Source organism: Habropoda laboriosa, unplaced genomic scaffold, assembly GCF_001263275.1.
Source record: "Habropoda laboriosa isolate 0110345459 unplaced genomic scaffold, ASM126327v1 scaffold57, whole genome shotgun sequence".
NCBI classification, from domain to species: Eukaryota; Metazoa; Arthropoda; class Insecta; order Hymenoptera; family Apidae; genus Habropoda; species Habropoda laboriosa.
The window spans coordinates 2084921-2097413 of NW_017100229.1; the positions used below are offsets into that span (position 1 = coordinate 2084921).

The window sequence follows — 12493 nt, forward strand, 5'->3', positions numbered from 1 at the left end:
TTAGCTATATATATATATAATAAAAATGTATTTCCATTTATTTTAATGATGTTACTTACAATAAAGTTGTAACAAGTTCAGTTTCATTGGCACACATAATGGAGAAATATAAAGTACATTGCATACAAATTTTTCCTACCATTATACTAACTATTTTGCTGAGATTACTTTTTCAATATGACATTTTAGAGTTTCTAGCTGCTTCATAGTTTCTGCATCTAATGGAGGAATATGTGACATACGTAAACCATCATTAGGTAGTAAAGATATTACATTGCCATTGCGCAAAGGCACATTAATATTGGCAGTCTCATCTTGAACAATTGCAGAGACCAATAAGGGGCTACCCTGCATACTAAGCACCATTTCCCCTCGCCTTGGACGTCTTAATACATTTAATGGAGTATTGGGTTTCACTTTTGGAGTCACAAGACTAAATTGATTATTATCAACTTTCAAAACAGCAGGGGTTTTAAAGTTATCAACATTTATAGATCTTTTAACACGTTCTTTCTTTGTTACTTTCTTTACAGTTTCTTTATTTATTTCACTAAGTTTCATTTTACTATTCCTCGAACTACTACGCGTCCTTCTAGTAGATGCGGTTTCCCTCGGTTTCATAGCCCTTGATGTATGTGTTGTAGCAACACCTTCGGTTACGTATCCATCATCGGACGCGGTAGTAATTCTTTTCACAGTTTTCTTTCCCTTCGCTGTCGTCGAAACTGACGGTAACGAATAGTCATCGACAGACGACGAAACTTCATTGTCACTTTCGTAGCTGAGTATTTCACCGAGAGTCATCTTTCGTATCTCGGCAGGAAGGCGGGATAAAGTAACGTCGATAAACGTTTCAAGACTTTTTATTGCCATTTTTGCTTCCGCCTCCATTTTTAAAATTCTCATATGTGCCTGTCGTTCAAAATCTCTTATTAATAAATCACTTTCTTCCATGGGCTGCTCTTCTTGTTTATGTCTTCGAGCACGTTTCGTTCGTGGCATTTTAATAGACGTAAAATAAATACTATAACCAAGCTGTTGGTTGGCTTTTTGATCGCACGTGTGTATTTTGTAAATTAGTATATTTATAAATTCCTTGTTTAATCGATTCACATCAAAATGATGTTTTTCATTTCGTTTACCGCCGTTAACAGTTTAATGTTTGATATCAATGAGTATATAAAATGCAGAACGACAAAATGATTATGAATTACACGCACTTTAAAAAGGAACGCTCTAGTGTCGTTTATGCGTACTACATTTTCTGTGTTCAGAAATGCATGAAAATTAATTTATCTTATATTATTTATTATTTCATTCTTAAAATTACTGTTAAAATAAACCTTTAAAATGTTTATATTTATCGAGAAAAATATGCAAGTACTAAAAATTATTATTTTTCGTTTTAAGTTATACCTCTAATAAATATACGACAACAATTATTGGATAAGTGACTGTCTATATCATTCAGAAAAATTATGTAGACAGCAATTCTAGACGAAATACGAAAATTTTATTAATAAGATTGAAAACTGATAATATTTCAATAAATAGACATTGGAGTAAATTCTTGAAAATTTGTTTAAGAAATCCTTATATTACGTACATGGAAATGCATGCTGCTATTCCTTACGAAAAACTATTTTCTGATTACAGACGAAATGAACGACAAGAGATGATGATAGCTGCTCCGTTAGATTTATCATATAAGAAAGCGACTACAATGAATGGTACGTAATATAATAGGAAATTTTGATGGTTAAAAAATTACATGTACCGTTAAAATTGTACAACATCGTTTTGTTGGAGTTGAAAGAAAATTTTAATAAAAATCTCCCTTTTATTACAAGAGAATTGGCAAGTAAACGTCCACAAGCAGTACGAACGAGTAAAATTCCGTTACGGACGTCTGCAGATCGTTTTGTAACATGTTCTTTATGGTTAAGCAATAATTTATTATCTTCAATGGATGGATTCGAACAGCTTGCGCACAAAGTTCTCGATGATCCTGTGTATCTTAGTTGGCTTGATCTTTCTTTTAACGAAATAGAAAAAATTGGAGATGACATTACAAACTTTTTGAACTTAAAGATTTTTTATTTGCATGGAAATAATATCTCAGATATCAATGATGTTGTGAAATTGAAAAGGTTAAGAAGTCTGAAATCATTAACGCTACATGGAAATCCGATTGAAAATCTTCCATTTTATAGAGGATATATCGTTCATATACTTCCAAAATTGTCAGCGTTAGACTTTTCAGCAGTATTATCTGCTGAAAGGAAGAAGGCACCACCTGCTGGGTTTTACAAAATAATACGCAACAGTACATGAATATAAAACTTTATTTTCAAGTTTTGTATTAAATACACGCCTTCTTAAGTATCGTTACTTGTAATATTTTTTGTCGAGAATGTACCGTTTTTCTTGAGGTACTTTGACTCAATGCTCATAGAAATAATTTATTTTAAACCTACTGTTACCGTGTTTAAATTAACTCAAGATATGTACCATACAGTAAAAATTAATTGTCCTATTTAAATTGCATATTAATTAACAGAGGTAAAAAAAGGCCCCATATTATATTACAAACTTTATGCAACTGCCCACGTGACTGCAGTATCTCCTTTGTAATATACATAAGAATTTTTTATACACCGAGTGACTCAATGTCGTCTGTGTTTGCTGCGATGTTTACTTGATTTTTCTACATCTCTGTCTCGAGATCGACTACGCGATCTATAACGACTGCGTGATGATTTATGACTGCCGGATCGTCTTCGTTGTGCTTTTTTCGGTTTTCGAGATCGGCCATGACTATGACTGCGAGATCTGCTTCTACTGTGTTTCTTTCTCTTGGAATGCTTTGTTCCTTCACCCCTAGACGGTGAAGTACTTGGCGATTTCGAACGCCTGAAGAGAGGTAGCAAAATGTTTCGAATATAAATAGAAATTACTTAGATTTTGTTACGATATTTTTTTACGACATCATACCTGGGAGACTTTGTTCTTTCGGGTGCCGCGTGTGTTCCACTACGGCTAATAAATCCACCCCAGGCGTTGTGATGTTTAGGCAGAGGTGGGCTTGGTGTGTGACTATCAACATCCCCACTCCTTGCTTTGGTTCTTGCTTCTTCATATTGTCGGCGAAGCTCTTCAACGCGTTTCTCTAACTGTTCTGGTTTAACGCGGGGTCGAAAATAAAGTCGTAATATACGACGACAAACATCTCTAATTGCAGATTCATTGACTTTAAAGAGAGAGAACCAAGCAGGTGAGGTAGGTAAGGGTAATTGAAGTTGTCTTGCTCCCAGATAGACACATGCACATGCAACTGTTTCTGGTTGATGTCTTAAAAATACATCCGATCTCAAAGAGTCGTTCATATAATTCCAACATTGTTGCATCAGAGCATGATTTTTCTCGTATCCCAGTACTTGCAAATACATGACAATTATTTTGTGAGGATGTTTTACATGAACACAGAAACCTAATTCCTTTAGGACTCTCCTTTCTGATTTAATCACTTGATTCTTCAAAGCTACATAATTCTGATCAAGTATTACAGGCTGTATTGACCTAAGAATAAAAAGAACAACAGTTGTTATTCATATACATAGAACCTAATGATAACATCGAAGATAGTAAACTGCAATTACTTTTGGCTGGAGACTTGTTTTATGTGATTAAACACATTGATAACATCTCTGATACGTCTAGGTGCCTCTTCAATTTTACTAGCTAAACAAATACAACCCATTGCAGTTGTTTCCATATTATGTCTAACTAATGATTTACTATAATAAAATCGTTGGAATATTACTTGTCCTGTGGCCATTGCAACCTATTAAAAGAAAGTGATTAAAGCAAAGACCATAAGTCCATAGGTTATAGAGGTTATAGCGTTTACAAACATTTTGTTTACTAATGAAAGAGATGACAAACCTGCGGCAATTTTAACAAAATACCAGCTGTCTGTATTAGCTCGCATCCTAATATCCTTAAATCGGTTTCAGTTTCTGCGTCCAGTCCGTCTAAATGCGACGGCGTCGAGTTAAGCTTTTCTTCGGGTAAAAGACAATTTTGTAATGTTAATACAATTTTTCCATAAGGTTTCGCATTTCCTATAATTATATTTTTTGCTGCAGCTGTAGAATTTTCTTTCGTATTACTCATTTTATCTCACACCGTTTAAAACAAAGAAAAACTTTTTTCCGCTCAATCACTTATTAGAGAAGAGGTTAACCTTTCATTTTCTTGAACACCATACCTTCGATGTATAACCTTAAAGTTATGTATTTATTTAAAGAAGCATAATTCGTATTGAATTCACTTGTTCGGTGTGGCGCTGCAGTTTACCTTTTGAAAATCAACCGTTTTATTTGACTTTTCTTAATATCGTTAATCGATGGGATTAAAAAAGATATATACTTGGGAAAAAATGCGGCCCGCGTTATTTTTGGTACGGCGAATTTATACGAAAAAATATATGTGCGTTTTAATATACGAATTATATCGTTCACATGACTAGTCTACTTCCGGTTGGAGCCATTAGTCGGTAGTTTGAGGAACGCTTTTGCGCGCGAACGACCGTTGCTTCTGAAAGTTTGAAATGTGAAGGGAAATAGTTGGAAAAGTAGGAAATAGTAGTGAAAAGTGGTGTGAAGTGGTGAAATACAGCGTAAAATAGGAAAACACGATGGATAAAAGTCAAGGTATTGTATTTTTTTCATATTAAGTCTCGAGAACATATTCTTTATCTGTAATGAATTTACCGGGTCACGAGCATATGTTCAAAACTTTGAAAGTCCGAGAATGAAGGAAGCTCATTTTTTAATATTGTTCTTTTCGCATTTTCTTACAGAGCTTTCAATCTGTGAACGTTGTTACGGGAATACAGGAATAACATCTAGAGCGAATCGGTGAGTGTCATTTCATACTTATACGAATAATATAAAAAATTCAATTCGAACGATTCTAATCGTTCCGAGACGTCATTACGTTGAAAAAATGTTCGGTTATTTCGAATTGTTTGATGTGCGTAAAATTTCTCAGTCTTCGACACGGGATGATTAGAAAGAAGTGTAAGGATATTTCGTTCAAGTATATAATGATACATGTGATTTTGTCACTACATGTCAACGTTTCGTCGTTTAAAAATCAATACGCATGCAAAAATTTTTCACGATATCAAATTCACACGAATTCTCCGTCAATTTCAATTGAACATTCTTTGTCGAACTTACAAAGTAATAGGATTTTCCGCACATCTCGCAAGAACGATGTACTAGCGTAATTATAAATATATACAGATCAAGAAATAATACATTGTAATATAATACAGTCGCATAACATAACAATTATTATACAACGTATACATAGTAGTAACTCATAGTGAAACGTAACGCAAAGTAAATAAAGAACTAACAATATAGCGTAGATATCATTCGTACGTTATACAAATAATTGTATTTCTAGTCTCATCGAGTTCTTTCTTCTTCAATTTCGGTCCCTGTGTTTCTTATTACGTACACGTGTTCTGTTTTCTCTTTTTTATTAGACGAGTAGGAGAAAGCAGTTTTCTTCGTATATCGATTAATCAATTTTCGTTGTGCTGATTCAACCCTGCCTTCGCGTAGTCGGTTCTAGAATTTCTGACAATTCGAAATAGATCGAACGAGGTACTTTGACAAATATTTCGCGTAACTATAACGTGGACCGAAGTAGGAACAATTTTCACGTTTGCAAATCAAATCATCGTACGTACTTTTTTTTTACCGCTTAACCTCACATACAATATATTAGTCGAATATGGAGCGACTCGTGGAACGTTGCTGCCTCGACAACGCAACTACACAATACATATTGATGAAACCTCTCGAAGGGTGTTGTTGTGTCGTTAAAAAATTTGAAAAAATAATATTTCCAGCGTGCTTGCTGTGCTTCTTCCCTGTATCGTACTATATAAAGGTCTTAAAGCATCTTAAATACTTAGAAATCGGTACACGTATCCACGTTAAAAGTCATTCGATAACGTTACATTGGTAATCTGGCAGTGATACAGCTTCTTATTCTTCGTTCCCTTCTCATAAGTAATTCTCGTAAATTATGACGACTCGGCGACGTCTGTCCGTGATTTAGACGAGGCCTCGTTATTTAATCGCGTTGCGTCCTTGTTACACGCTACTTCACTTTCAACCTTCTCCGTTCCGATACTCTCCACCTTGTTGTCCGACTTAATCGACGCGTTCAAGCTTTTCAAAAAATTGCCCAAATGCTCTGCAGCTATCGGATTGTTCGCCCATTCGTTAGATGGAAACGCAGCCAACAATCTCTTCTGAAACATTTCCGAAGTCAGCTGTTTCGTATCGGGTTGTTTAAACGTACCTTTCTTCTCGTTATCGTTCGTCGAGTCTTCGGCAACGTTGTTATCAGCTTCGGTCGAATGCTCCGAAGACTTTAACGCGTCCGACGTTTGAGAAGGCGAAGGGAAGCCTTGTTCGACCGTAGAGCAACTTTTACCGGTAAGAGTGTCGATCGTTACCGAGCTAGAGTCTGGACTAGCAGGTGACTTGCTACTCGACACTTCAGCACCCATATTGTTACTTTTCGTCGGACTTGGTGCTGGTAGATCGTTGTCGATTCCATTCGAACCAGCGTTCACGTTGTCGTTACGACTGCTAGCGGTCTCGTTACTCGTATTTGTGTTGGTATCTCCCGGTGGTGGAGACGGAGAAGCCGTGGATGATACTCTGGGACTGGCTGCTTCGCGATTAGGCGTTTGTCTCGACGAATTATCCGCTTCCTTGGTCGTTTCGTTACTCGTTTCCAAGGTAGATTCGCGAGGAACCTCGGTAGATGGTTTATCCTCGGTGCTCGCGCTACCGTTGTTAGTGCTCCTTGGTGAGAATCGGTTGTTACTCTCCGCAGCTGGCGAGAATTTCGTTTGGACGGACAGTTGTTTAGCAGATTCGGTGGAATCGAGAGGCTCGTTACTACGAAATGCGGGTGTCTTGTTGATCTCGTTGGCGACAGACCTGTTTACGCAGGCAGATTTATCGTTGGATGGTTGCTGCTTGGTTATCGGAACAGCTAGAGGCGCTACGGATGATCTGGCTGGTTTCACCGGTGGACATTGAGCAGCTAGATGACTTTTCCCCGGTATATTGCTAGTTATACTTCGGTTCTCGCTGATGGGGATGTTGGTGGAGTTGGCCTCTGTTCCTCGAGGTAGCCTGAGCCTCGCGTCCATTTGGAACTGTTGGAGATTCGGTGCTTGACTCAGAGCATAGAGACTCTGCAGACTTGGAAATACAGACGATAGATTGGTGTTCGATCTGTTGTTGTTCAAAGGACTGGAAAGTCCTGGAGCGTAGACTGGAGTTCTCGATGGCGCAGGAAGCGGGCAATCGCTCACTCTATGCGCTGCTGGAGTCAAAGATCCAGGCGGTGCTCTGTAGTATCTATGCCCTCCGACCAACGTTACAAGTTGCCCCTGATCCGACATGCTAGGCATGTTATCTCTGATAGTCGATTTCGCTTTTAATTTCGTCACTGGCTGTGGTATTCTCAGCGGATGTATATCCACCTTCTTCCCTCCGCTCAGGTCCAGAATATCTCTCGATTCTTGCTCTCTTTTTCTCTTACTAAGCGGTGCTGATCTTGGTTGATTCGCTTCTCGTTCTTGTTTGGTTTGTCTCGGTTTCGGCGGGGCTGGCATTCTAATCTGTCCAGCCTTCAAGGCTTTCAGTACCCTTGGATCGACGGATCTGTCGTTGAGAGTGATACTGGGACTAACTTTTCCTAGCGTGTTCTTTCGATTATCTTTGGAATCGTTCGGTTCTGGAAATCCTCCGCTGCTACCGGGTGATTTTGGCGCTGTTAAGGTTATACTGAGGCTTGCAGGGATGTTCAATCCACAACCGTCTAATATATTTCTGGTGTCGTTCGATAGTATCGGACTGGAAGAGGGTTTAGAAGTTGGTGTAGCGGGTGTTCTACTTGGGCCAGGTTCTCCGACCAAAGTTGCGGGTCTTTTCGCTGGGACAACGTGTTCCGTAGCCAGTTTCCTAGGTGACTTGGCGTTACTTTGCACAGCAGCAGCTTGCTTCTTTGCAGCCTGAGTTTGAGCCGGCTGCTGTCTTTTCCGCTTGACATCGAAGATCGGTAATCCAGGTGGGCATTTTCTCTTCACTGCTCCAGCTGGAACAACCGGCGGTGGATCGTTGGAAAATGTATACACATCCACCTTCGCGGCGTTGCTATTTGCGTTGATGTTCACAGCGTTCGAGCTCTTCGGATAACCAAACGAGCACGGATCTACGTCACTGCACTGTTTATTCAGGTTCACTCGCGTATTTCCGCCAATTCCACCCGTCGTTGCCACCCTTTTACTCGCACTTACACCGTTATTCTCCCCGTTGCTCTTGTTCTTCCCCTCGTCTGTTTTCCTCGACGTCTCTGGCACAACATTATCCTCCTTTTTCGCCTTTGCGTTGCTCTTAATGTGCGTATCAGTTGTTTCACTACTGGCACTCGTCTCGAAACTGAACTTGGAAGTAGATTCCAACGACGTGTCCGGTGCCGTCTCCCTCGCCGTTAACTGGAAACCCTGAAGGAACTGTTTCTTCTCCTGTTGCTCTCCCGGCTTCTTCTGCGCTGCTTTCGACGCATTGCTAGTAGCAATCTTCTCCGGAGTAGATCGTTCCACAAAGGTTACCCTCCTTCTCTGCTTTTCCTGTTTCTCCACTACTGGCGGTTTCTCCCTCGGAACCTGCTGAAGTACCACCGTTCCAGGGGCCTCCTTCTCCATTTGTCCGCAGTGCAATAACACGTTGCTGATAACTTTCGGCTTCGTTGGACTCAAAGGATTGTTCGGTGTACACTGTTTCAACGTGATCTTCACTCCGTTAGAATTTTGTCCACTGCCTATGCTCACGACGCTGAATTCCGGACTGGAAGGCTTCGTTTCTGTACTCGTTACGCTCTGCTCTTTCGAACTCCAACTTCCTGGAGGACTCCTCAGGACTTCGTACCTTCCGTCCGAGTTCTTCAGTATCTTAATAGGTGTTTTAACCAGTTTGTTCTCGCTACTCGATCCGGTAGAGGCAACTGTATTGGTCGGCGTCGTTGTGCTAGTCGTCGAAGCTATCGAAGTAGTCGTCGACGTAGAGGTTGCCGACGTTGCTACGTTAGTCGACGATTGTCCGTCCTTGATTTCGCTTAGAGAACGTGCTTTCCTGCTCGAGACTTCGCTCTGATTGTCCACTGCGGCTGGTTTCTTCTGAGATTCGTTCGTTCGGTCCACTTGTGCCCTAGGTTCTGCACTCTTCTCGCGATTATCCGCGTTGGCGTTGCCCTGTGTGTTAACTGTGACGTCGACGGGAGGCAAACTGGCGCCTAAACCTGGCGTGGAAGGCCTGTCGTGAGGAGGTGCCTCTAATCTTTGCTCCTCTAGCGCCACTCGGTAGAAAAATCGCATAGGTGCGTTCTGGAAATATAATGTTCAAACGTTAGATCATTCGCGAAAATTGTCCCAGAGTATCGTACAAGTATGATAGACCAGGTGGTATACCCTTTTCCACGCGTAAATGTAGGCCACGTCCATGAGAGTCCAGTGTTCCGGAAGTGGAGCACGTCGATGACAGATTTCGATGGTGTATCTCGTCATATCGACGCTGTACTTCAAAGCTAGGAATTTTTTTAAGTGTGCAATGGTCACCAGCGCCGGACACTGCAGGTATCGCCTGTTGCTCGTCGTGTTTGTGTTGTGGTTGCCGGTGCTTTTGCTGTTGGTATTATTACTGTTACTGTTGCCGGTGTTGTTTTGATTGTTGGGTAAATTCGAGTTGCTGGCGTCGTCGTTGGGGCTAAGTAGGATGGTCAAGGGGTCCGCTCCGGGTGGAAGATACTCCAAACTTAAGCTAACCGCGTCCTCTGGAGCGAAGATTAACCTCCCGCTCACGTCTTCTCCGCGTTGTTCCGGAGTGGCCAAGTCCGCTGTATGGAGAATTTGTCGTAAGAAAAACTCCTTCGCTTCGTTGGAATAACGATAACCACGGTAGACGATTTTTACCATGCTCCGGATGCTTTTTGTAAAATTCTCTTCTCTTCCGCATTTCTTTGTGATACAATCCTGGGACCAATTTGTACACGATATCTTGCAACGCCTTGTCCGCTCTGGAAATGAACACGATTTCGTAAGGTTTTTAAACGTCGAGCAACTTTTCGAGACCTCGAACGGTGGATAACGCGGCGAAACTTACTTGATGTTCGGTTTGGCTTTGTTGAGAACATGTTTGCAAGAGGGACAATGAGCTTCTGTGTTGAGATGCTTGAGGATGCAGCTTCTGCAAACTGAACGGCGAAAAAGCAACGTATCATTATCCGTTCCGCGGAATAGGAACTCCGGTCTGGTCTCTCGATTCAATTTACTTACACGAATGCAAACACTCGACGACGGTGGTCGCGTCTATAAGGTAACCTCTGCACAACGGACAAATAAGATAGGGATTTACCTCGCGGAGGTAAGTCCTTTTACCCACGCCCGACATTTTTCTTATTGCGCCGCTGAACTGTCCGAGACGGTGCCTGTAACGAGAATTTTCATTCTCATATTGAAAATACAGGATGTAGATACTGTGCGATCTAGGAAGCAAGGGAACCGAAAAGAAAAAAAGGAAGCGGATAATTTGTCGTTTATCGACGCGCATCTCTTATTCTCTCCTCTCTGCTCGAATCTAGTGCGAGAACGAGATACGCGAACGAGAATTGGCAAGTTTCGCAGATAAATCGCGCGACATAGGAAACGGTTAGGCCGTGTCACGGTGTTTAGCCCACTTTCCCGAAGGTTTCTCAGGTAGCTAGAATCCCGTTGCCTCGTTCTCGGCCCCCCCCTCCAATCCATCGGGTTCCAACCACCCGGTAGGTATACCGGGTGCGTTTTATCCTCGCTACTCTCCCCGCTCGAAATTGTCCTTTCCGTTTTTCCACTCGCCTGCCATGGTGAAACCGCCAAACACACAGCCAGCCCTTGCGATGGAAACGCGTGTAGTACCTACCCAACGAAATACCTGCTTGTATTGATCGAATATTGCGGTAATTCGCAGGAGAGCCACCGATAACACGGTTAGACGATATCGTTATCGTTCCCGACAAATTACAATTCTGCCTCATTTACCGATCGTTCCCTCCAATCTTGTGCCAGATCTTAGCTGTACGGTTCGAAACACGCCGAGTGTACACGTTAGACCGTGGATGGAGAGGAGTGGCGGTGAATTACGACTAATTCCTAACGTCACTCGTCATTGCGTTTACCACGACAAATCTACATGCGTTAACGTTCTTTCGCGCGGTCGACAGAGATCCTCGGTGTCTGTGAGAACGTTTCTCCCGCTTCGTCTCGGATCTCGTAATTTCTCCTTCGACACTTTTCTCGGACTGTTCCTCTCCGAGTGCAGCACGTGTCGCGAATGCACGGACGCGGCAAAGTAAAGGCATGTTCACAACGATCGCGAATCGATCTTTCGTGAATATTTTTAGTCCCCGACGGAGGATCGGAAGTTCGACAGGGGAGGAGGGGCAGTTTTTAGACGGATATCAAGTTCGATTATCCTGCCTGAAATTAGCGGGATTATTCCAAGACAGAGTCGGCACGCCTTAGGTATACATGGTGCGTTCTGCGATGTCTAGTACCTACTTCGTCTATTTATATCGAGCTGCTCGGTAAGAAGCGAAAATTCTCAAACGGAGTTGTAAGTGGCGATAGTAGAGAGATCTTTTCGCATCGACAAGCAAGTTTTCCTTTTTCTTTTGAATGGGAATCAGTTGGTCGTCGGTGCTCGACGATTAATTATCGAGGTTTCAGGAGATGTTAGAGTTGTCACGTTTATTCGACAGAATGAAACGATACATGAAATTGATCGATAGATAAATAATTAGCATCTCGAAGGTATAGTTGTATTGAAAGGAATCGTAACCTTGGTCCACTTAAAAGATCTCCATTATCCTTCGTGGCACGTTTCTCGTACACATTTTGTCATTAACTCGTAAGGCGAGCCGCCTCGTTAAGAGATCGTTCTTCCAACGGAACGTGCTCTCGTTTCGGCTCTCCAATTTTCTTTTCGCGAAACTTTAGCCGTCTTATCGTCGCATTATGTGAGTTACAGATTAGACCCCCAGCTGCTCTCTCCGATCTCCCTCTGCCGTCGCCTCTATACGCTCGTACCCCGAGAAAAGAGAGTAGGGAGGCGACGACCCTACTGGGCGGAAGACCATGATTCGAAGTAACCTAGCGACCGTCTACGGAGAGATCGCGAAAGAAAGGCATTCAATCGGCCTGGCCAGTCTTTGCGACTGTTGCCCGCTCGAAAAAGAAAAAAAAAAAAAGAGATTCTTTCCCCTCTTGAAATATTCCTGGATAGTTGCGTCGTCGCGTCCCCAGCTCTTCAACTTCTTCCAATGATATCGTATATTCTTTTTCTCCGCTCTCTTG

At 41.7% G+C, this 12493-nt stretch overlaps 4 protein-coding genes across 4 annotated transcripts; 1 reads left to right on the plus strand and 3 right to left on the minus strand.

The window, feature by feature from the left end:
• Positions 1-150: 150 nt before the first annotated feature.
• Positions 151-1153, minus strand: LOC108571445 (borealin). Its single transcript, XM_017933491.1, has one exon. It carries the CDS (start codon positions 1000-1002, stop codon positions 151-153), a length of 852 nt encoding a protein of 283 aa, XP_017788980.1. The 5' UTR covers positions 1003-1153.
• Positions 1154-1612: 459 nt separating this feature from the next.
• On the plus strand, positions 1613-2334 carry LOC108571226 (leucine-rich repeat-containing protein 51-like). The gene is made up of 2 exons (XM_017933226.1): positions 1613-1730; positions 1853-2334. The coding sequence occupies exons 1-2, from the start codon at positions 1613-1615 to the stop codon at positions 2332-2334; spliced, it is 600 nt and encodes a 199-aa protein (XP_017788715.1).
• Positions 2335-2380: 46 nt separating this feature from the next.
• LOC108571444 (cyclin-L1) lies at positions 2381-4208 on the minus strand. The gene is made up of 4 exons (XM_017933490.1): positions 3946-4208; positions 3660-3844; positions 2995-3579; positions 2381-2913 (listed from the first exon to the last, which is right to left on the minus strand). The coding sequence occupies exons 1-4, from the start codon at positions 4174-4176 to the stop codon at positions 2667-2669; spliced, it is 1248 nt and encodes a 415-aa protein (XP_017788979.1). The 5' UTR covers positions 4177-4208; the 3' UTR covers positions 2381-2666.
• A 1690-nt stretch (positions 4209-5898) lies between these two features.
• LOC108571306 (polycomb group protein Psc-like) lies at positions 5899-10553 on the minus strand. Its single transcript, XM_017933312.1, has 5 exons — positions 10439-10553; positions 10266-10356; positions 10076-10179; positions 9575-9999; positions 5899-9490 (listed from the first exon to the last, which is right to left on the minus strand). Exons 1-5 carry the CDS (start codon positions 10551-10553, stop codon positions 6107-6109), a joined length of 4119 nt encoding a protein of 1372 aa, XP_017788801.1. The 3' UTR covers positions 5899-6106.
• Between the last annotated feature and the right edge of the window lie 1940 nt (positions 10554-12493).